At 45.0% G+C, this 23,683-nt stretch overlaps 3 protein-coding genes across 4 annotated transcripts; 1 reads left to right on the top strand and 2 right to left on the bottom strand.

Moving 5' to 3' along the window:
* Positions 1–182: 182 nt before the first annotated feature.
* TUBB1 (tubulin beta 1 class VI) lies at positions 183–6,746 on the bottom strand. Its single transcript, XM_041478431.1, has 4 exons — positions 4,121–6,746; positions 2,575–2,683; positions 2,302–2,412; positions 183–2,182 (listed from the first exon to the last, which is right to left on the bottom strand). The coding sequence occupies exons 1-4, from the start codon at positions 4,175–4,177 to the stop codon at positions 1,104–1,106; spliced, it is 1,356 nt and encodes a 451-aa protein (XP_041334365.1). The 5' UTR covers positions 4,178–6,746; the 3' UTR covers positions 183–1,103.
* A 1,041-nt stretch (positions 6,747–7,787) lies between these two features.
* Positions 7,788–12,831, top strand: CTSZ (cathepsin Z). Its single transcript, XM_041478549.1, has 6 exons — positions 7,788–8,015; positions 8,484–8,647; positions 10,262–10,441; positions 11,009–11,159; positions 11,356–11,518; positions 11,973–12,831. The coding sequence occupies exons 1-6, from the start codon at positions 7,867–7,869 to the stop codon at positions 12,084–12,086; spliced, it is 921 nt and encodes a 306-aa protein (XP_041334483.1). The 5' UTR covers positions 7,788–7,866; the 3' UTR covers positions 12,087–12,831.
* A 1,536-nt stretch (positions 12,832–14,367) lies between these two features.
* NELFCD (negative elongation factor complex member C/D) lies at positions 14,368–22,136 on the bottom strand. Of its 2 annotated transcripts, XM_041478502.1 has the most exons (15): positions 22,003–22,136; positions 21,450–21,565; positions 21,176–21,285; positions 20,263–20,372; positions 19,853–19,960; positions 19,145–19,297; positions 18,254–18,384; positions 17,678–17,843; positions 16,924–17,058; positions 16,393–16,532; positions 16,092–16,206; positions 15,698–15,793; positions 15,364–15,504; positions 14,901–15,030; positions 14,368–14,500 (listed from the first exon to the last, which is right to left on the bottom strand). In XM_041478502.1, the coding sequence occupies exons 1-15, from the start codon at positions 22,066–22,068 to the stop codon at positions 14,466–14,468; spliced, it is 1,752 nt and encodes a 583-aa protein (XP_041334436.1). In that variant the 5' UTR covers positions 22,069–22,136; the 3' UTR covers positions 14,368–14,465. The 2 variants fall into 2 exon arrangements, with proteins under 2 accessions (XP_041334436.1, XP_041334435.1); XM_041478501.1 differs by lacking the exon at positions 14,368–14,500 and having other exon boundaries at positions 14,535–15,030.
* Between the last annotated feature and the right edge of the window lie 1,547 nt (positions 22,137–23,683).

Genomic DNA, 23,683 nt, shown 5'->3' on the forward strand with positions numbered 1-23,683 from the left:
TGCACAGGAGAATTGGCTTCAGGTTCTTTCACCATGACTGACCTCAAACATGAGGCATTTCTTTCTTCAGAGAACAACAAACCTTTTCATCTAAGAGTACAACTAATTTAATTCAAAGTTAGTTCTTTCAAGAATAAACTATGGGGGTTTGTCTATCAAGTGTTTCAAGTATAAAACTTCCATAGAATGGTACATAATCTTTATTTAAAAGAATATTATAAATACATTAAGTAGGCAGCTGTGATGGCAAGAAATTTTTTTCACCAAAGGCAAAATAAGATTTTGGTTTAGTGACTGCCATAGAATTTATATTAACAAACTACAAACCATTCTATGTCATTTTTGTTGTACTGAATGTTAGGAAAAAAATTTACAGTAGTTAGTACCTAGGAAAAAAAAATACCACACCAAAACTTTTACACAATGTCACAACTTAGTGTGCTAATGTAACTCAACCTGTAGTTAGAAATACAAACAAACCACACCATGATAATGAATACAAGCTCTGCAATAATATAAGCCAGCAATGTGATAGAACAATTAAGAGTACTTATAAAATAAGAATGTGCATATTCAGTCATTTGCCCCCTGTTGTTTCTGCAGATCTACATCAGTCTGTGGAGTGATAAAAGAGTCACTTCCTTTGGAGGCCTCAGAGATGTGCACATGTTCCTAAAACAGTAACAAGTTCACAATCAGCAGGGACTGTGTTTACCTGAGAATAAATAAATGTGATGAGCTGACAGCATATTTTGCTATTGCTTAAGATCCTGATCTATATACACAGGCACAGTGGTGTATAGTACATTCAGTATCTGGTGATTATGTTCTAAAAGTGAATCCATTTACAGGAAAGGCTGGTATGAGATAACGTGTCTTCAAGTGGATCGGTTTTGGGAGAGATTCGATCTCAACTGTTGATTAAGACAGTAAAGCAGAGCTGCCATTAATTTCAAAAGCACTGTGTTGTAATATCAGATATACTTGGCCAGATGCACAGAAGAGTTCTGAAGAAAAGTGTTATTTTGGATATGCAGATGATGGCTGTTGCTTTGTCTTTAGTGAATGTGAACAGGCTCATTTGGAGAATGTTTTGATACTTTTTACTCTGCTTCCTTTTCTGGCTTGGCTTCTGCTTCCACTTCTACCTCTTCAAATTCCTCCACATCTGCAGTGGCATCCTGGTACTGTTGGTACTCGGACACGAGGTCATTGGTGTTTCCTTCTGCTTCAGAAAACTCCATCTCATCCATGCCTTCCCCCGTGTACCAGTGGAGAAAGGCTTTCCTTCTGAACATGGCCGAGAACTGTTCGGACACCCTGATGAAGAGCTCCTGGATGGCCGTGTTATTGCCAATAAACGTGGCTGCCATCTTCAGCCCTCGCGGCGGGATGTCACACACGGCCACCTTCACGTTGTTAGGGATCCACTCCACAAAGTAGGAGCTGTTCTTGGTCTGGACAGACAGCAGCTGCTCGTCCACTTCCCTGGTGGACATTCTGCCCCTGAAGATGCAGGCGACGGTGAGGTAGCGCCCGCGGCGGGGGTCGCAGGCTGCCATCATGTTCCGGGCGTCGAACATCTGCTGGGTGAGCTCTGGCACCGTCAGGGCCCGGTACTGCTGGCTGCCCCGAGCTGTCAGCGGGGCAAAGCCGGGCATGAAGAAGTGCAGCCGAGGAAAGGGCACCATGTTCACCGCCAGCTTCCGTAGATCCGCGTTCAGCTGGCCGGGGAAACGCAGCGAGGTGGTGACGCCGCTCATGGTTAGGGACACCAAGTGGTTGAGGTCCCCATAGGTGGGGTTGGTGAGCTTTAATGTCCTGAAGCATATATCATACAGAGCTTCGTTGTCAATGCAAAAGGTTTCATCCGTGTTCTCTATCAGCTGGTGGATGGAGAGGATGGCGTTGTACGGCTCCACCACCGTGTCGGACACCTTGGGTGAGGGCACAACGCTGAAGGTGTTCATGATCCTGTCGGGATATTCCTCTCTGATCTTGTTGATGAGGAGCGTCCCCATGCCTGAGCCTGTGCCACCACCAAGGGAATGGATGAGCTGGAACCCCTGAAGGCAGTCACAGCTCTCACACTCGTTCCTGACCACATCCATGACGTTTTCAATCAGTTCAGCACCTTCTGTGTAATGGCCCTTGGCCCAGTTGTTGCCAGCACCTGAATTACCTGTGAACAGAATTACAGAAAGAACGGCCACAAAGTTAAGAGGAGAATTTTTAAAGGATTCCAAGGCCCTTTTGGGACAGCTGCCTGCAGTCAGTTTGCTGGCAGTGTGCTGTACATACCATGGATAAAGTTGTCAGGTCGAAAGAGGGGCCCAATTCTGCTGGAGCGGACACTGTCCATCGTCCCAGGCTCCAGGTCCACCAGGATGGAACGGGGCACGTATTTATGGGCTGGAAGAAAACAAAATTAATGCAAATAATCACTTCTAGTGGGCAAAGAAACAGGCTTACAATACACGCTGGAAAGTCCAATCCGCCTAGAGTGGTTTAGGCTTTTTGTGTGTTTTTTAATTATTTATTTTACCCTCCCTGTTGGCTCTGCTGAGCACTTACAATAAGCCTCATTGAAGTACACGTTAATTCGCTCCAGCTGCAGTGGTGAATCCCCACGGTAGTTCCCAGTGATGTCAATCCCATGTTCCTCACCAAGCACCTCCCAGAACTGCAAAAGGAAAAGGTACAACACACTGAGAATGATTTTTTTTTCAGCACATGCTCAGCACCAGCTCTGGGAACTGTGCCTGAAGCCTGAAGCAGGGGATGCTCTGCCATTTACTTACCAGATCAGAACAGGGATCCTTCTCTACCCCGCCCAAATAAATTAGAGGGAAAAGTTTAGCAGACCGTTTATGCTGCTTAGCTATGACCTGTGCACTAATAGGTGGAGGCCCTCAATTTGTTCTCTTTATACTAAAAGAAAATTGATGTTAGTTTAAAATTTTAAATAATAGTTACTTCTCAGTATGAGCTTAACAAAAAGGTTGTGAGGGTGTGGATTAGGGAGAGTTGCTTTGAGTCCTGTCATGCACAAGTGGGACCATGGCACGACAAAGCTGGCACAGGCAAATTTGTACGTGAGCAAGCCTTTCCACAAACAGCTGCTGGTCCTAAATGTCCTATCTTGACACTCATATGGATGTGCTCTTGTGCTGGGCTCTTATCTGGGCAGCAGCCACAGCAGTGTTCATGCAGACACACCCACCCACTGTAATGACCAGGCTATTCTAATATTAAAAGTCTCCGGTCCCATTTTGAGTGTACAAATACACCACTATCAACAGGTGCATGTTCCATGCTTCATGTTCCATTAAAAGAAATCAAGGTTAGGCATGGGAGAAGGGAGGAAGCACACAGCAGAACAATCCCTCAACTATCCCATGTCTTAAAAGGCCTCCCAGCCCAAAACAGATAATCTTTGGACAACTTCCTACTTATCAATTGAAAAAAAACAAAAAGGATGGACATCACACAGCATAGTAATTTAGGGGTAATTTTATTCCTAGCCCAGAAAGTCAGCAATAGTGACTACTCCCTGTGTCACATAATGCCATTGTTTGAGCTACACAAAAATACTCCAAATGGCACCTGTCTCTCACAGGAGGGCAGTGACACTTTGTGGCATTCTACACTCTGACACAGGTTATGCTGTTGATTAATATGATCCCCTATGATCTTTAAAACTCCTTCCAACCCAAACCATTGTATGATTCTGTAATATTTAAGAATTAAATGTGGCAGAGCTGCTGCATGGCTGAGCTAAAGTACCAGCAACACAACTTCACAGCCCTGGAATTACTGGCTCTGTCACTTGCCCCAGTATCTTGCAGGGTATGTGAGTTCCCCCTGGGAACAGGAGTCCCAGCAGGAATGCTCTGGTGCACCTGTAATCACTGGTTATTGCAAATGAACATTAAACTTAAAGGAGCAAATCCAGCTTTTGCTTTTCATAACAAAACACTCATATTCCCTGTTAACACGCCATGCTTCCCACTACTGAGTTACAAGGTAATTGTCCCCCCAAAAGTCCCCATCCATTGATGGTGTGTGACCTGCTACCTGTGATCTCCTGCTAATGATCAGTGTTGAAAAGAGACCTTACCTTGGATCCGATTTGGTTCCCACACTGGCCAATCTGCAGGTGCACGATTTCACGCATTTTGTGTGGCTCGGACCCGTCGGTGGCTACGACCTCGCCCAGGCTCTCCAGCTCCCCAGAACGAGCCCTCTGCCTGCTGCTTTATCAGCTACACCCAGCCCAGCCCGGCCCAGGGCCCTTTTATACCCCAGGGACTGTCACTCAGCCAGCCAGGGGAGTAGCCAGCCCCGGGCTCTGCAGCAGGAGCCCAGGGCTCTTCACTGCCTGGCTGCAGGTACAGCAGCACAGGTGCACCACTGGGAAGCAGCTTTGGAAGCTTTGGCTTGGGAAGCAGCATTGTCACATGCAGCCCTTCCCAGTTCCCTGTGCAGCAGTGTGGTGCATGAATATATGTGCATATTCTGTTTGTGGTGCATTATTTTATATTAGACATACTATGTATACAAATACATGTGCATATGTAGAGATTATAGCCCAAAGTGAGTGATTTTAATTTATTAAGCACATGTGCTTCTGCCACATAATTTAAATTTTAGCATCATATGAGTCATAGAGGACAACACCCATAATAAAAATGGTAACAACGTGTGAGCAGGATTGCAAGGCAAACTCCAGTTCACTAACAAGCATAATTCCTGACGTTTGACTGCATGAAGGAGGGGAACAGGAGCAGGAACAAAAAATAATTTGTAACACATAAAAATAATACTGTACCCTCAGTGGTGCATGGTCCTTAAATAGTTATAAGAATCCATCATTTTTAGCCAAAACTTGAATTAACTTGTGACTAACTTGCACAGATGCTCTTTCTCTCTCCCTTCATTTCCTGACATTAAGAAATAAAGCATTTCTAATATTTCCTAATTTCTTATATCTCAGGTGTGCTTCAGAACTTGCCAGGAAAATGCTAGAGGTGAAAACCCCATTTCACTGAAGTTCTCTGAAGTGAACTGTAACATTCACTGAGTGAAACATCTCCCTGTGCTAAAGGAAATTCTGCGAGGCAGAACAAAACACAGCACAGTCATGTTTGGCTGCTGATAACCAGCACCAGTATCACTGAGCAGCAGAAACCCAGGGTAAAATGACTTGTGGAAGCCCAGAGCAGTTTCATGACACATCAAATGACTGTCACTGCCTTGCAAGTGTTCCTTTTAAGGATGGGGAAAGGAACTATAATTAGGAAAGCACCTTAAAACTATTTAGCATAAAATGGTGACAGTGGAAGGGCTTGACTCACTGAACGTAACTACTCGACCACTTTATGGGTTGCTGGAGATAAGGGATTTCTGAGCTCCCATACGGTTCCAGAAGAAAAATCAGCTTATTCCAGGCTTCCCCTCCACTTGATGACTTCCACTTCCCCCACTAGCCAATGAAGGAACAGACAACTGCTCCTAACACAGAGTTCAGCACCAGAAGTGCATTTTAAAAAAGTGGAGAGCAAACATCCGTCACCCTCTGCCATGCTATGAGCATAGTGCTTAGGAAGCAATAAAAGGAAGACTTCAAATGCAGGTAGATTCATTTTGTTTTCTTAAAACACAATCATTTCATCATTTTATAATTTCCTAAAAGATAAGCAGTCTCTAAGCCATTCAGTTTACCCAGCAAGACACACAAAATGTTCTGTTCCATTGTCGCATTGTCAGTATTTCCCACAATAGCTTTGGATATCTTCTACAATTCCCTAAGAAAATTATGAAAAGGTGATTTGGACATTTACTTAAAAAGCATATCTAATTTTATTTATGCACATTTCATACATGTTTTCTCCAACCAATCTTAGCTAAGAGCAGTATTGCACATCTAAGTTGTATATTGAACTGCTGCATTCTGAATGGATATTGACACAATGTCAATAACAAATACTAAATAAATACAATATAAAATATATTAATTTATATTCATTCATAAAAATATAAATGAATATAAATTAAAAATACGAAATGTATTCACAATAGACACAGCTTAGGAAGAGGCTGAAGATGCTAATTCACTGTCCAAAAAATTTGACAACATAATTTCAGCAATAAATATATTCACTGAGCACATCTCACAAGGAAAGGGGGAAAAGGGAAGTAAAAGAAATATGCAATTACTCAATAGGGGTTTTTCCTTTTGCTGAAAATAGCTCCCTAGAATCGTGTGCCTCCTCTGAAACGCTTCCTTATAGAGCCTTAAAAATTCTGGCACATGACAGCAGGCAGCTGAGATGCTCTGTGAAGCGGATGTGGGCTTGGGCCTCTTTTCCCTCTCCTCCCCATCTGCATTTCTGGGAACCTCTAAGTCTGACCTTATCCCAAGCCCAGCCTAGGAGGGGCTGTTTAGGGGAGGTTGAGTTGCAGGCCTGGCCCTGCTCAGCCCAGAGAAGCCCCAGGCCTGTTAACAAACAGCCCGAGGGACTCCCAGCACAGCCACGCACATGTGCAGCTGCAGATTAGGGAGAGAGGCACTGGGGAGACAGGGGCTGTGCTGGGTGGGCTGGCTCACGGAGACTTTTGGCACTGGGGAGATTAGGAGCAGCCTGGCACTGGGCACAGCAGCCCCACAGTGGCTATTATCAGGCTGCCCACGGCTTCCAGATACCACAGCCCTGGTGATGGGCTTGAGCTGAGAGCACAAGGACGCCAGGCTTTTGTGGTTGCTGGGCTTTTTGTGGTTGTTTTTCGTTGATTTTTGTTTGTTTGGGTGGTTGGTTTTTTAACACTACCTCCAATAAATATGCATGTGCAAGGAGGCACTCTGGGATACTGGTTTTTAATGGTTTGATTGGGAGGAACTGGCTTTTCAGAGCAGCAGAGAAGATTGCTGAGAGGAAAACCTATTCAGTTTGAGACAAGCCTGGCTACAGGCCATCAGATAATTTTGCAGAGATCTGTGAATGGCTACCAGACGAGGTGATGCAAGTCTTAACTAACCTGGGCTAGCTGAATCACATTTAAGAATGACACCAGAAAACCACTGCATTCAACTCACAGGCTCCCTTCTTGCTCTGCTGTTCCTTTTGGTGTGTTGGTTCTGTGCCTCAGTTTCTCCTTCCACAGTGTGGAGCTAATAAACCTCAGACCCTCTACAAAATGTTCTGGAGCCAAGGAAGAGGAGCTAGGAGGGGAGAACTGTCTGTGGTTTACTAAACCGGTTTATCAAACATGAAAGCTTCTAGCTAATGTATGCAAAAGAGACTGATAATCCATTCACACCGTTACTAGAAGCTTCTGCAGGAAAATTAGAAAACTATTTTTACTATCAACTAAATCTTCTAGCAAATAATAAAGAACCTTCAGGAGCAGCCTAGAAAATGGACACAGGCCTGTGTTCCTTTGCTAATCCTAGCATTAAAGGGCTTGAGAAATCCAGAATTTGGGACTAAACAAGAACCAAACAAAACAAAACAAAAAAAAAAACCAGTCGCAGTCTGGCGCTCGGCCACAGTCTAGGACAATGCTGAGGTGTTAGGCCAAAGGTGAAAAAACCTTTAACAGGGCCTGTCCCAGACACTCTTGTCACAACCCATGTGACCAAATTTTTGAGCTGGGAGCTGGGAAGGCGGGATCTGAGTTTGTTCCTCGTTCCCAAGAGCTCCATCAGACACCCTGAGGCGGCACCGAGGAGGGCGCAGGGCCGGCCCGCTGTCCCCGCCCGCCGCAGGTGAGCCCGGCCCGGCCCGGCCCGGCCCTCCGCTCCTCCCCTCCCGCCGCCCTCAAACCCCGGTGCGGCCGCAGCCCGGGAGCTGCCGCTGTCCCAGCATGGCCACGCCGCTGCAGCCCCTCCTGCCGCTCCTCATCCCGCTCCTGCTGCTCTGCGGCTGCCTCTGCCCGCCCGCCCGCGCCGGGCTCTACTTCAGGGAAGGGCAGCACTGCTACCGCCCGGCCCCGCGCAAGGCGCCCGGCCTCAGGTGCGCTGCGCTCCCTTGTGCGCTCCCGGCCACCGCCGGCTCGGAGAGGAGCGCTGGGAAGGGCTGGGCAGGCACTGCCGGGGCTCGGGAGTGCCCGGGGGGGCTCGGGGATTTCAGGGGTGCTCAGGGGGGTCCGGGGGAGATCGAGGATTTCAGGGGGGTCCGGGGATTTCAGGGGTGCCCAGGGGAGCCCGGGGATTTCAGGGGGGTCCGGGGATTTCAGGGGTGCCCGGGGCCGCTCGGGCCGTGCCGGGTCCGGTGTGGGGGGGAGCGGTCACGAGACCGCGGGGCCGGAGCGGTCACGCCGCGGTCACGTGACCCCGGCGGCCGCCGGCGGGCTCGTTGTGAAACTCGGTGAAATCCGTGGGTTTTGGGGTTTTTTGGGTTTTTTTTTTTTGTTTTTAATAACACCCGCCCGTCCTGCTCCGGGGGATGCCGGCGCTACCTCCTCGTCCCGTTCCCCCGCAGGACCTACCCCCGCCCGCACGAGTACCTGGACGTGTCGGCGCTGCCGCCGAGCTGGGACTGGAGGAACGTGGATGGGGTGAATTACGCCAGCACCACTCGGAACCAGCACATCCCGCAGTACTGCGGCTCCTGCTGGGCCCACGGCAGCACCAGCGCCTTGGCAGGTACCCTCGGGCTCACTGGGGTGGGCTCCCTGCTGGAATCGGGAGTTTTTGGGAAGCAAAGCAAGTTTAGCTTCGGGTTACTGACAGCTGGTATGAGGTGCCAAATCACTGCAGTGACTAACGCAGCAAAACCGAGGCTGAGATGTCTGTGAATACACCAGAGCAGTGGAATGCCCAAGGCTGAAGGCAGGGAGGGTTGCTTTCAATAGAAAAGGCCACCAGAGTGAGGCTGTCTCCACCTCATCCAAAGGCAGCAAGGGGGGAATGATGGTTTGTGGTTAAAAACCTGTTTGCAGAAGGAATGTGGCCATAGCTCCTCCCAAACTGCTCTTTAGGTCCTGGGGTAAGAGCTGGCATTTCTGCCCTCCCTCAGAGGTGTGGTGGTGGCAGCAGCAGATGCAAAAGAGTTTCTCAGGTCTCCTTCCCCCTTCTGGTACCTCACTACAGCAGGGGGTCTCCAGCCATGCTGGCAATGAGGAAATAAAAGAAGATGCCTCTTGTGGGGTATTTGCTACAGGAGCCCTGTTATTCCATGGACACTGACCACCGCAACAGACACAGAAGTCTGATTTCAGCCTTTTTCTTAGTCAAGGGGAAGTAGTGGTTTGCTACAGATGGAGAAGTAGTGGCTCTAGAGAGAATGCATGATTTGCGTGCGACAGCTTCGTGCTGGAGAAGCACCACTTGCACAGGGAGGCTGTAGGAAAATTAGCTGTAAAGGGGAAACTGGGGAGAAGGGGGAAGATAATGCAGGTGTGAGCAGACAGCAGGAATCATGGAGCACACAAGGATGTGGACAGGTATGACACCTGCCAGGGTGGAGTGAAGTACTGGGATAGTGAAATACAGCAACTTGCAGGAAGAGTATGCTGGGATGATAGCTCCCTGTTCTGTCAAGTTTATTTGAATGTGTTGGTACTAATAGGATTTAAAGTACTACAGTGGCATCAGTTAAGACTGTTAATGCAGAAAAGCAGTTTGTAAATACTTGTCAGGAAGCTGTTCCTCCAAGTAAGCTTGTTGTTTCTGACAAAGGAAGGCAGCAGGGTGGTGGTGCCTGTCTGAGATGGCAGGATAACAGTGAGATGCTGATGTAACAGCAAGGAGATAGCTTTATCCTGCATTTAGACTTTCAGAGCTGTCTCACAGAGCCAGCAGCCTGGGCTCCATGGGCTCATGTTTATGCACGGGCTCATACATAAATCTCTACTCCTGTAAAAGATGCTGCTCAGAGCTGTTTTTATGATGTGTATTTGAAAACTCTTTGCTGTCAAAGTCAGGAATCAGATCTGGGAGTTTTCAGAAGCTGTGGCTTGAATTAAAAGGTCTAGGGCTCTTCAAGGCTTTAGACAGATCTTACTCATCTCCATGTTTTTGCTGAGTTTTTAATGGAAAAAAACCCTGCTAATGGAAACCCACAATAATAGCTCAGCCTCTGGTTTGAATTAGGTCACGCTGAGTTCCTCACTGCAGACAGCAGAGCCTTTCCAACCACAAGTGCTGCTGTCTGCAACCACTTACAGGCTCAGTGAAGAGGAGACAGTTTCAAAACCAGTTGCAATGTGTAGCCACCGACGTATTCCAGCAGCAAACCCCAGTTTCTTATCCTTACAGACCGAATCAACATCAAGAGGAAGGGTGCTTGGCCTTCTGCCTACCTGTCAGTGCAGAATGTCATTGACTGTGCTGATGCTGGCTCCTGTGAGGGTGGGGACCACTCCGGGGTCTGGAGGTACGCCCACGAGCACGGCATCCCTGACGAGACCTGCAACAACTACCAAGCCAAGGATCAAAGTAGGATATCTCTGCTTTGCTGTAGGATTTCTTCCCAGGTTTAGCAGATCTTAGTGTATTAAAAAAATGTTTTGGGTATTCAGAGTACTGGTTCCTGCTGTTTGACTGATAGAACAGGTTTGCTTAACGGGGCTGTGTGTGTCTCCTGCTCCAGACAGTGTAGCACTAAATCATGCTCAGGCAAGTTTGCACAGCTGGATGGTTTTAACTTAATCTCTTAAATCTGTGACACACAATCTCTAATGAAACATTTACAAGTGTCACCTCAAGCTGAACAAAGGAGAAATTTAACCTTTGGTCATGTATGACTGGAATGGTTTCTCTATGTCCTCAACAAAGTATTTACACCTGTGAGGTAAAGAACAGTAAGTGGTGATAATAGGGACTTCAAATGTGGTTTCCAGGAAATAATTGAGTTCACCAGAGAGAATATCTATTAATAATTACTCTGAAGTTATTAATATTTGCCTCAAGTTATAAAAGCTCACTGTCCTACAATCACTTCACTTGAAGAAAAGCACCTTCCTGCAGATTATCTCCAGTGGTAATCTCATCTCTGTTTTACAGAGTGCAAGAAGTTCAACCAGTGTGGAACTTGTGTCACTTTTGGAGAATGCCATGTGATCAAGAACTACACTCTCTGGAAAGTTGCTGACTATGGGTCTGTCAGTGGAAGAGAAAAAATGATGGCAGAAATCTACACTAATGGACCAATTAGGTAAAAAAAACCCAAACATGAAACTCAGTGTACATTTTCACTCTAGCACATGTCAGCAGCTCTGCTCTAACATGCAGACTCTAGTTTGTATATAAACTGAGATCAGAATTCAAAATACAACAAAACCAGTTGGTTTTTAGCCAGGCCCCTGCCCTGATCCCCTTGTATGAAACCTCCTCTCTCTGTTTTCTTGCAGCTGTGGCATAATGGCTACTGAAAAGCTGGATGCCTACACAGGGGGGCTGTACACAGAGTACAACCCCTCCCCTACAGTGAACCACATCGTGTCTGTGGCTGGCTGGGGAGTGGAAAACGGGACAGAATATTGGATAGTTCGTAACTCCTGGGGTGAGCCCTGGGTAAGGAGACACGGCAACACACTTCTGCCTTTGGAGGGTGGGGTTTGTCACTGGCAGAACTACAGCCTGTGGATATAAAACTGAAACTTCCTTTGAATTAGACTACCAGTTTGACACCCAGTCAATCTGAAGACAAGGATATTTGGCCAAAGCTATTTGAGTAATAACTTTCAGCTCTGTCCCAAATTCTGCCTTTCAAGGACGTGCAGCTCCTGTTATGGGCAACTGGAAATTGCTGTTAGTTGTAGGCAAAAATCCAATCACATACCTGGACTGGATGAGTGAGATGTAAATTCACTAAAGAAGGTTGCCCCAGGACTCCAGGGCTACACTTCAGCTTCAGTGAATTCCTCATTCACTTAAATCACTCATATTTGGCAGACAGAACAGACTCACCAACACAGTTTCTACAGCTGTGTTTCCTAATTTACAATGCAAATTAAATCCTTTACAGGGTGAAAGAGGGTGGCTGAGGATTGTGACCAGTGCCTACAAGGGTGGAAGAGGAGCAGACTACAATCTGGCTATTGAAGAGGATTGTGCATATGGAGATCCCATACTGCCTTGATCTACATGGAACAGCTTTGTGTTTAGGTACTTGGGAAGCTTCCCAGCACAACCTCCTCTTGTTTAAAGAATCGTAGCCTAAGACTCCTTCACAGTTCAACACCACCAGGCAGTTCTGCAGAATTAGCCCAGATGCAACACACAATGCCTTCAAAAAATGCAGAACTGCCCTAATTTTATTTACATCTTGAAGTTATTCACCCATGAAGGAGTTTGTCTACCTTGATGCACAGTATTAAAATCACACTGACTGAATCACAGAACCTGTACATGTAAATATCTATTTTTTTTTAAATACAAATCATGTAGATGTACTGGAAAAGTGTACTCAATATTTGGGTCTAGAGCTTCTTTTAAATTCTGCAACAGTACTGACCAAGTATGTTGCAATGATGCAAAAGCCATGATAAGTCTGGACATGATAAATTAAAAATATTAAACCTTGTTTTCTTGAGCTCCTGGTGAAACAGCGGTGTTGGAATTATTAAATAATGAAGTTGCTTTTATCCACCAAAATTATGTAATGGGAATTACTTTAACCAAAAGACAGTCTAAACACTTCTTACGTAGTCTTGTCTGTGCTCAAATTTCTTGTTTCAATATGTGACTGTGCCCTTTTTCTTCTAAAGAGGCAAAACATCAATTGCCATAACCCAGAACTCCTCACTAATATGACAAATCAGTGCCATATCAGATGTTATTACCTGGCATTGCTAACTGATTTAATAAACAGACTTTTTCTCTTACATGACTGGGTATTTATTGTAAGAGCTTATTGATAGAGGTGTGTGGTTGTCTCTACCTGGATGGTGCTGCTTTCTCTGGTCTTTTTATTGTGAAAGGACTGGTGGGCAGTTTTATACAGCAAGAATATTGGTTCAAACAACTGGGCAAGAACGGGATCGTGTGACAGCACTCAGAGTTTAACAAGTTAAAAATCATCTACAGAGGAACTGGTTAGAGGAAGTGATACCAAGCAGAACACAGGAAAGTAAAAATAAACCTTGTTTAAACTGCTGGCAAAGCTGCATAGACACAGAGCAAATTGCTCTTGATTATCACCAAGAGCTTGTACAGGGCTGTATCCTAAATAGATTCTCTAAAGGGTGAATAATTTCTGCTGTTAATTCTACAGTTTACTTGAATTACAAAAACGAGGTCTCAGGCAAATTTTAAATGAGAGTTGGCTGGAATAATAGTAAATCTTCTATTCAAAGATAAGCAAGGAAGTTCAGAACATCCTCTACAGAAGCAACTTTTGCCTTTTCCAGGTGATTTGCTTTTTAAATTTACATCCAGCTGGACTTAAGAGTTTCAGTGTCTTTTAGAAAGGAGGTTCTTCAGAAAACAGATGTGCTTGGAGAAGCAAAATGGGCTTGTTCAAGAAAATGACTGTTTGTTTAAAAGTGAGGGGTGTAAAGAGGAATCCAGCCCACTGAACAGAGAGAATGAGTCATCTTAATGAAACTGAAAGACTTCTCTGGAAAAGAACAAACACCTTTATTTAAAGGTAAGTTATATTGTTGGGTGTTCTCCCACAGTTTGGCATCAGCCAGGACGAAGTAGAGATCAGTATAAAAACAAAGCCACAACAAGCAGTAATGAAATTTCAGCACACATTTCATATTTTGGGACAGTAATGACACGGTAATGAAACTTACCAGTAACATCTGATGCATCTATTTAGCAAAAAATAGATTCTGAAAGGTAACACACTCACATAGAATTCCTCTCTCAATACAAAACTAACCCTGGCTATTGCAACTCCTCTTGTGTTACACAAAACACATTTTTTGTTTTCATGTAGGATATTTAGAATTCTAATACAATGCAAAGGGGAGGACAGACATTAGGGCTTCTGTGCTGCAGGCACAGAGCAAGTCCCACAAATTCCTATCTTTAACAACTTGCAACATCAAAGCCCAGAGCATTCAAGACCTATTCAGAGAATTATCTGCAAAGTGGTTTTAGTAGGAATTACCTTACCTGTTTTTCATATTTTGTTTATTACAAAGAATCAGGGACAGATTCTGCAAGTAACCAAAGTAATGTTCTTTCAAATAAATCTGTTTCTTGCCATCTATCTTCTTCAGAACATAGATTTATACTGATTTGTGTAACAACAGAAAGACCTTTGGTATAATTCCATTTTCCCAATGACATTAACAGTTCTCTGATATGACACACAAACATTCCTCTGGTTAAGAATTTCAAGGTCACCATGCAAGTCACGCAGATACCCTTCAGCCTTTTCCTCCTGGTTTTAGGTTTGTTGGTTTTTGCTGGGGTTTTTTTTGCCCATTTGTAGAACCTTACTGGTGGAGAGCATGGCAAAGCAGTGACCATGAGCTCTGGCTGCATTCTTGATGTTTTCCACTGCTTAGTTCATCATAATAAAGTTAGATTTGCAATGAGCTTAAAAGGAGAGGAAAAAAAAAACTGTTCAGTATGTTACAATGATTCTGATTTATATATTTGCATATGGAGTTCTGCATTATGTAAATAATTAGGCTTTTAGGGTCTGGACAGATGTTTTGGTTTAGGATGGAATATAATATTATGACAGACAACCTTCCTTTCTTTCCTTGCTGCAGTGCTAGTTCCCAAAAAGTAGTATTTATCTTCACTTTCCCCACTACTACCCACAGATTCTTGATCACAGGAAAATTGCTAAACACAGGCCCCTAAAAGGGAAGTTGTCTGTGAAAACAGCTGGCAGGCATTCCTATATTTAGCAATCTTCCTTCTAAACATTATTTGCAAGTTGTAACAGACACAAAAGGAAGCAGGTATGCAAGGAATAAACGTGACTTACCTATGAACTCTGTGACAGGATCATGTTCACCTTCTGTTTTTATAGTGCCTGCAATACTTTCATTCTCCAAGATTGGAAGAAAAAGCTGTACAAAGTCTGAGGTATATGGGGGAGCAATCACATCAAGCACCTGAAACAGCAGACAAAAACTGATTATTCTTGCACTTAGAGGGGGAGGAGGGACAACATTTAATTCATACACCAGTCTTGGAAGCATACAGGTAGTTGGATGGAGAACAAGAGGTCTCAAGTGCAAGTAATTAGTTATGTACTCTCAGGGTGCTCTATGAGTACCTTGTTACTTCCAGGAGTCAGGATCAGGAGGACCAAATCACATCCTGGTGAACACTGAGACACTGCTCAGACTCTGACCTGAACTTGAAGTATTTCTGAATATCCAAAGCACATGGAGCTGATTTTAAACTTGATCTCTAGACTTCAGTAAAGAGTTTTTGCTGCTGACCTCTGTCACAAAGTATCTGATGAGCGAGATGTCGGTGTCCAGCTTCTCCAGGCACTTGCGGATGTAGCTGACCACGGGCAGGACGTAGCCTCGGCTCAGGGAGTGGACCATCCTGTCCAGGAGAGTCTTCTTCAGCTCCAGCTGATGGGGAAGGGAGGGAAGAGCCAACACTTCAGAACTTGCCCTCAGAGTGTGCAATTTTTATTCATTCAATATCTGCTGTGCTACATTTTAACCACTTCTACATTAACCCTGCTGTGAGAGGAAAAGCTGTTGAATTGGTAAGAGTGACTGATGAGAAATGACAAAAAATACTGAATCCTCTGAGTATCACCTGCTCCATCACATCCAGCTGAGAATGTTCTGTTTCGAAGAGCTTCACAAGAAGTTGCAGAACTTGGGGATGAAGCAGCTGATGGCATGTACTGATCTGCAAACAACACAGGAGAGTGAGATCCTCAGAACTGCAATTTAAAACACAATGCACCAGACAAGTCTGCATTGATGTTCAGTGCCAGACAGAAATTAATTTAGAACAGCATTCCATCTTTTCTATGATGTCCAAGTTTTGCTGGCATAAATAATGCTGAGCTGACAAAACCAAACAATTTACTCTGAATAGATTAACCTCTGCATATTTACTGCCTTACTGCAAATGACAAGCACTCAGTGTTGCACAAGAACCAGAACTGTTCTTGGTCTCCAGCACAGTTTCCAGACACTCTTACCTCATCCAGCAGTGCCAGGTGAACTGGGGTGTGATCAGTCTGCAGCTGGAAGTACCGTGGCTCTGACACTGTCCAATCCACCCACTTCAACACACCCATGGCCACCACTGGGAACCTGCAGAGAGACATCACTTCAGCACAGCAGCATGAAAAATCAATGGAAGTTTTATTAGGAACCTGAAGTAATCTGCCATCATTTTCCAGTGGCACAGAAAAGAATGTTCTGCCACCCAAGGAGGACAAGTTGTGTGTGAAAGACAGGATTTATGAGTCATGAGAGACTCCCAGCCTCTCTGCTCACCTGATGCACTGATAGAGAGTGCTCAGTTCTGCAACCAGCTCTGATGCCCCTTTGTTCTCATTGCAACACAGATTGTGAACAGTCTCAATGGCTTTTGAGGTCGACTTGAGTTCATCCTTGTTGATGCTGACTCTCTTGTTCTGCAAAATTATTGCAAAGTTGGAATGCAAAAGTTGCAGATGTCTTTGGTTATTTAAGGAAAGGAGCTTGACCTGCAATAAGCCTAGGATTGCAACCTGTGTCTCACAATTCAGACTCACAAGCAAGTTTCAGAAGAATTAATTACGAGTGAGCTGAAGTACCAGGATGTTTGCTTTATTTAATTCTTAGTGCACTCAGACTTTTGTTTGATCATCAGGATCTACACTTTTTAATCACCTCAGTTGAAGGCAGAAGCATTTCATATTAAAATAACTAAGCTAAGCTGAATGTATTATTTTAAACCGAGTGACTTCACAACCATACATTTTCTTCAGCACAGGCAGGCTGCTGCAGGTAAAAAAGGATATTATTCACAGAAGCAAACATTACCTTTTTCCACATCTCTACAACACTAGCTGCATATGCCAGTATGTGGATATATTTATGTTTGTGATCCTGGTTGATCTTAGCACCTGGTTTAAACAAGGACTGCATGAAGAGGTCCAGAAATGCAGGCACTCGAATCTGTGAAGAGAAAAAACATTTTATCAGAGCCTGACAATCATGAGAGGTGACTAAGAATGGAGTTTTTGCATTTGGTATACATTGCATAGAACAAGATAAACACATTTTCCTTTAAGAGTACATTAAACAGCTTTCTGAAGAGACACAGACTTTTGAAAGAAAAAAAGGGAAAAAAAAGGAATCAGTTACAGACCATATTTCTAAAGTATCAAAGTCTTGCCTTTTCTTACCAAAACCCATGTTAGAACAACACAGTGAGAAATGTGAAATGTATAATTTAGGCCTGCTTATAACAAACTGATAAAGTGGGCAGGGATTTTTTTTTAAAAGAATTAATTCCTTGCCATCTTTATTTCCTATGGAAACAGTCTTTAATTTAATTATATGTAAAAACACAACTTGGAATGATTAAAAAACCCCAACTGAAGTACCGTGAAGCTGATGCAAACCAGAATGCAAGTAGCAGCTTCACTTTTAGTCATTACTTAAAATTACAGAGGGACAAATGAGTGCAGATTTAATTTTTGTGTCCATACAACACTCAGCACAAGCCACCCCATTTCTGAGTGCTTCTGTAACAGAAATAAGTTTCAGAGGTTACAAACAGGAGAATACCGACCAGCTCTACTGGAGGTGGGTCCATGCTTGTAAACATTTTGAAGAGGACAGTGATATCTGCTGGATTCAGAGCTCCTTTGGACAGCATTGCCCCCAGAGCCTGGCAAGCTCGGGGGTAGGAGGCTGCAGTACCCAGTGCTAAGGTGATCTGACTGGCATCATGGCCTCTGCAGGAAGAGCAAACACACACAGGGACTTATTTCCTTAATTCAGACATTTCAGATGAAGTCTCACTGAGTCAACAGGGCATATTCTATGGGATGTAATGCCTTAGGGTAGTTACAGAAATAGGCCTGTGTTTGCCTTGTTCATTTCCAAAATGTTAACAGAAAAATAAAAAGATATTTCTTAACAGACAGAAACATCAGGTCTTTGCTTTTCCAGTTTCAGGTCTCTCTGGTACAGGACACTGAACTTTCCTGCTGTCCCACAACTTCAAGCCCCGCTACAAGAACAGCTCTGTTGCAGCTAAAGATTCTCCTTTTGCTGGTGAGAGGTGATGAAGGACGAGCAAAAGCCAGCAGAGTTCACAGGCTGCGGTGAGTTCCACTTCCCTGGTGCCACAGCTGCCACTCACTTCTCGTGGGCGTAGCGCTGCACCTCCTGAGCGATGCGCCGCACCGCGGAGCCGCCCTGCTCCTCCTGGGCCAGGATGGACATCATGGACTGAGCAAAGAGGTACGTGTGTTCTCCATGGCACACCATCTTCTGTGGAAGCACAGCACAAACCTCAGCAGACAGCAAGAAAACATCCCAGTGTCCTTCTGTGATTACATTGGCGTGAGAGCAAAAGGGGGGAAAAACAAACAAACAGCAAGATTGCAAAGGGAAAAAAAAAAAACCAAAAAAACAAAGCACAAACAACTAAAAAACAAAGCCCAAACCCCAAAAGCCAAGAGGAAAATACAGAAAAGCACTGACACCACACAAGGAGAAATTTCCGAATTGAGAACTTCATTTCTGAATTGAGAAAACTGAGAGGAAAATCTGTTCTATTTATTCTCAGTACTTTCTCTGCAGTATTTAAATACTAAGGGACGTTCAAAGCCAGCTGAAAATCATTGTGCTGTTACTGAACACTGAAATGCTGGGTTGATTCAGATGGCAACTTTCACACTGATGTGGATGATAAGAGAATTAGTTTCATTTGCCACGGGATTGACACTACTGATCTTTAGATCTTGCAGTACGTGTGAAAGACAACAGTTCTGCCACCACCTTTTTACAATCCATTTAATAAATGTAAGAAGTGTCACATAAGCAACCCAAAGAATTATTGGTCACAGAATGACCAAAAAGCATAAATTTCTGTTTTAACTCAGATATACCTTCTCTTCATAAGCTTTTGCAGGACATCAAGATTGGCTACAACCCCACAGTGATCTCTGTACCTCCTAACTGGAAAGCAGAACACTTCTTTTTTCACATAAAAGGGGGGGGGGAAAAACCCCCAAAAAACCAAACTTACAGCAAACTCAGGGAGATTTTTCTCAAGGTTTTCTTCTCCTCCATCTAAAATTGTTGCCAAAGATGTACGCAGGACTCTGGAAAATACTTCTAGTTGCTGACATGCTGTTGAAACACTGGTTATTTCCCCTTGATACCCAGCATCAGATATAAGCTATAAAAATAAAAACATCACAGAAATCTTGTGTTATTTACATTTCTATTTCTGATATCCTAACAAATCTAGAAGAACACAGAGAATCTGAGTTCCACCTCTGCATACATTGGCTGGAATTCACATTTATATTGTGGTTTACAGAAGAGGAAATCATTGAAGATGTAGCAAAAATAAAGCATAATAATTAAAAATGTAGCAGAGCAGACCAAAAGATAACATTCTTTTCTTGTCACAGAAACATACAAAACTGACTGAGATGTTCCACTGCACCAGAAATCCAGAATTTTCAAACAGAGATCACAGAAAAACAAACAAACAAGGGAAAAAAGAGAAAAATCCCACACCTCAACAAAAATTGAAAAAACAGTACTTAAAACTGGGAAATTACACTTACTGCAACTTGCAGCACAAGTCCTCCCACCAAGATGTACTTTTATTAATTAGTATTAGCAGGAATACATAAAAGATACAAGCAAGACCACAACTAATATTTGATGCCAGAACAATTAGCTCTCTATGGATATTCTTATTAATTAGATTTATGCATAGTACCTTCACAGTAAAATTAAGCATTAAACAATCAGGATGGGCTTCTGCCAATTTGTAAAAAAGGTCTCTCCATGTGGTATGTGCTATCATTTGCTCAAGCCAGGCTGGAGTCTGAAAAGAACGGAGCAAGAGAGAAATTTAAGAATGTCTTGTTGTCAGGATCATAAAAAGCAAGGCTTTTACCTCACAGCAGTCCTGTGAGTTGTTCTACAGAGCTTTACTACAAAGGAGGATGCATTCCAAATTTCCAAGCTCTCTAAACCTCTGAGGACTCCAGTGAGACAGAGCAGGTTTTCTGAAACCAGTTGTTCCTCGGCCAAAGAGCTTTGAAGAGTCAATTTGCCTTCCCTTCACCACTCCATCAGATGAAGGATCTAGGAAGGATGGGACAGCAACAGGGACTGCATGCACACCTCTCCTTCCTCTGTAAAGATGGAATCTGCTTTCCGAGGGTCAAAGTGCTTGATCAGTAAGCTCTTCAAGTGGTTCTCTACGGTCTCCTGAACTTGCATTGGCTCAACACCTGCACAGAAGGAACAAAGCACTTGGCAGATGCAATGCAGTCCAGTGGAACACAGCAGCAGCATCTCACATTTCCCAATGAGAACAGACACTACTCCAAAATTTATCAGCACAGAGAAGATGACAGGAGAGCCATCAGTTCTGCTACTGAGCCACACTGATACAGATTTACAGATTTTCCACTTCTTTTTCCTAAATACTGAACTGTTTAGGATCTCAGGTCACAGCCTTCCCCTTTCTCTCCTCATCAGACACACAAAAAGCAATGCCCAGGACTGTTACTGGGTGTCCCAAAAAAGGGATCACCAGGGCTGGGGCACAAAGCCACGTTACTACACACTAAAGTCCATCCTTTTAAGTATTGGTTATCAGTAGCTTTGATAGTATTCTACAAAATAACACACAAATAGCAATGAGTAGCTCTACATTTCTGAAATCAGAGTACAATAATTCTGATAATGTAATAACGATTACATAATTAATTCCATTACAGGATAAAAACACTGCTTATACTGTCTATATAACAGCACCCTTGCCCTTTGAATGAAATTAAAAAGAAGCTATAATTTATGAAGCTGTTTCAACTATAAAACCTTTTATAACTATAACCAGTTTGTTGGCCTTTCATCAGCATATTGCTTCATTATTCTCCAAGTGGAATAAACCTATTATTATAAAGGATTTAGCCACATACAGGATGACAACTTTGTAACAATCCACTTCCTGTGGATGATCAAATTTGCCACAAATTCAGATATCTCTGACAGAATATAGACCCAAAATACTCTGTATCTTGTATCGTACCTGTCTGAATGAGCCACTCTGCCAGCAAATTGACAGTCTGTGCCACTGCAGTGTAGTTTTCAGAGAGGAGCTGAATGACATTTTCTGGAGAACCTCCTGCTTGGAAATATCTGATGAAAGGATTACAAAATAACTATATGAGTCATATTAAAACCAAAAACAAATAGAAGTCTAAATTTAAAGGGAAAACAACAGCACCATTTATATATTTGGAGACATTTCCATACAAAGTGACACCTCGAACACACCACAACACACACCAGGTCACACTCACCTCTTTAACGTGTTAAATATAGACGGTTCCATTATATAATCAGGCGTTGAAAATTTCTTCAGGCACTCCTGCTGGACTTCGGCATCATCCTCTCCCTCCCCATCCTCATCATCTTGCTGTTCACAAGCACAGTCAGGTCAGCCTCCCCGTCCCGTCTCCCCCCACACTCCCATATTCAGGCTCTTTTTGCCCACAGCAGCACACACACCTCGGCTCAGCACCGCAAGCGACCTGCACCCCGACAAACAGCGATTATTAACGGAGAACGCACAAAAAGCAGCACCGCCTTCCCTGTTTAACCGCGGGCCCGGCGCAGCCCCGGCCCCTGCCCTCACCGCCGGCGCTATCGCCTCAGCCCGCAGCGCCCGCGGCGGAGCGGGAGGGCCCGGGGGACGCTCCGGGACCCACCCGGGGTCCCTGCCGGGGAATACTCCAGGATTGTCCCGGAGGATGCTCCGGACCCAGGGGAACTCTCGGAATCTATGCCCAGGGGTTGCTCCGGGAGCCGCCCGGGGCTGCGGTCATCCCTCGCCCCGCTCCCCCCGGCGCTCACCGCGCCCCCGTCCGCCTCGCTGCCCCACTCGGCCGCGCTGCCCTCGAAGTAATCGGCGTCCTCCATGGCTCCGGCCCGGCCCTCCCCGCCCGGCGGCCGGAACGGGCGGAGCGCCGCGGAATGGCGGCGGGGCGGGGCGGGAGCCCGGGATGGCGGCGGCGGCGGGGCCCCTGAGGGCGGGCAGGCTGTGAGGGGAGGCGGGCCGCGGGCACGCACCCCTCAGGGGAGAAAGAACCAGTGCAAATGTAACATCAAATTGCCCCGCAAAGCTTCCCAGCGCAGCAGCAACCGGACGGGAATTGCAAGGGAGGAGGAAAGAAAGGGATGCGTTGCTCCAAGGGGTGTGTTCTCCATGGGATGTGTTCTCCATGGGATGTGTTCTCCATGGGATGTGTTGCCCCGAAGGAAATGTTCTCCAAAGGATGTGTTCCTTTTCTGGCTGCAGCTGGACAGCAGCAGTTCCCTCCGTCCCTCCCATGGAAGCATGAGGGGGATGCTGAACAACAGCAAGTGGATAGGAATGATGTTAGAGTAGAATAGAAAAACTGACAAGTAGGAAAACAAACCCCCCCCCCCCCCCAAAAAAAAAAAAAAAAAAGGGGTAACTTTGGAGAATGACAGTGGGCATCTCCGGGCAGAGGAGAGGTGCTGTGAGTGCCATGTCCCCTGTCCTGGGCGGTTCTGTGACACGGGATTTGTTCCCTCACACAAAACTGGATCCCCAGAGCGCTGGCTGTGCTCACCCCGGGGATGCTGAGCAAAGACATCAGCATCCACAAAGCTGGATCTCCGGAGCATGGGTTTTGCTCAGCCTGGGACCTTCCTGGGGATGCTGAGCAAAGATAATGGGTCGAGAGTGTCCCCAAGGAAGGGAGGGACAGGGAATTAGATGAACAGGGGGCAAGTCCACAATGAAAACTGATCACATAATCAGGCCTCAGGCAAGGAGAGAGGCGTAAGTGAGACCAAACAGTCCCTTTGTGTCTCTTCAGATCCACTCCCGTTCTCCGGCTGTACAAGAGTTTCACTGTGAGAAAAGGGAGGGTGAGGGTGTGTTCTGGGATTTGGAGGCCAACCAGGAGTTTTGCTGACTAATTATTTAAAAGGTCCTTTATTCTCATTCAGTTTCTAACTGAAAAATAGTAAAAGGACATTACATTGTCTTCCATGCATTGCTATGTAAGAAAGGCTAAAAAGAACCCTGTTCAGAAATAAGTTACAGGATCTCCAACAGAAAAAAGTCGTTCAAATGTGGTTGCTGTGCTAATCAAGGGATTTGCTGCACTTCAAAGCTCAACAGAGAGAAAGCACCTGAGCTGCAGCACAGCAGAGTTGTGCTGTCCTGTGCTGCCCTACAGTGGTGAAGCAGCTTTTCCTGGATCACTGCTCCGACAGCCAGGAGAGCCCGGGATAATCTTCTTTTTGCTCTGCCAGCAGAAAGGAAAAAAAGACTTTTTCGGGATAAACGACACGGATTGAAGCAGAGCACCCAGGGACAGGTTTTCCACGTTTTCCACTGCAGGCAGGGGGACAGTGAGGGCATCCCGGTGCCTGTGGTCGTTTTTTATGAGGGACAAACTGGGAGTGAAGTGACAAGCTGAGGCTGGGAGCCAATGGAAACATCCTTGAGAAAAAGTTTTTGGCTCATGCCCATTTGGTTTAGCAGGCAATTTCCATCCCA

The sequence above is a fragment of the Pyrgilauda ruficollis genome, unplaced genomic scaffold, assembly GCF_017590135.1.
Source record: "Pyrgilauda ruficollis isolate IOZ18807 unplaced genomic scaffold, ASM1759013v1 scaffold45, whole genome shotgun sequence".
Classification (NCBI taxonomy): Eukaryota; Metazoa; Chordata; class Aves; order Passeriformes; family Passeridae; genus Pyrgilauda; species Pyrgilauda ruficollis.

Coding starts and splice junctions, on each gene's coding strand:
- TUBB1 (XM_041478431.1), bottom strand. CDS start 4,177: ATGCGTGAAATCGTGCACCTGCAGATTGGCCAGTGTGGGAACCAAATC. Junction 2,684..4,120: donor GGAACCAAATCGGATCCAAG/GTAAGGTCTCTT, acceptor TTCCTTTTGCAG/TTCTGGGAGGTGCTTGGTGA. Junction 2,183..2,301: donor ACCTGACAACTTTATCCATG/GTATGTACAGCA, acceptor TTCTGTTCACAG/GTAATTCAGGTGCTGGCAAC.
- CTSZ (XM_041478549.1), top strand. CDS start 7,867: ATGGCCACGCCGCTGCAGCCCCTCCTGCCGCTCCTCATCCCGCTCCTG. Junction 8,016..8,483: donor CGCAAGGCGCCCGGCCTCAG/GTGCGCTGCGCT, acceptor GTTCCCCCGCAG/GACCTACCCCCGCCCGCACG. Junction 10,442..11,008: donor CTACCAAGCCAAGGATCAAA/GTAGGATATCTC, acceptor TCTGTTTTACAG/AGTGCAAGAAGTTCAACCAG.
- NELFCD (XM_041478501.1), bottom strand. CDS start 22,068: ATGGAGGACGCCGATTACTTCGAGGGCAGCGCGGCCGAGTGGGGCAGC. Junction 20,373..21,175: donor AGAGTGGCTCATTCAGACAG/GTACGATACAAG, acceptor CCTTCTGTGCAG/GTGTTGAGCCAATGCAAGTT. Junction 15,794..16,091: donor ACCTGGCACTGCTGGATGAG/GTAAGAGTGTCT, acceptor TGTTGTTTGCAG/ATCAGTACATGCCATCAGCT.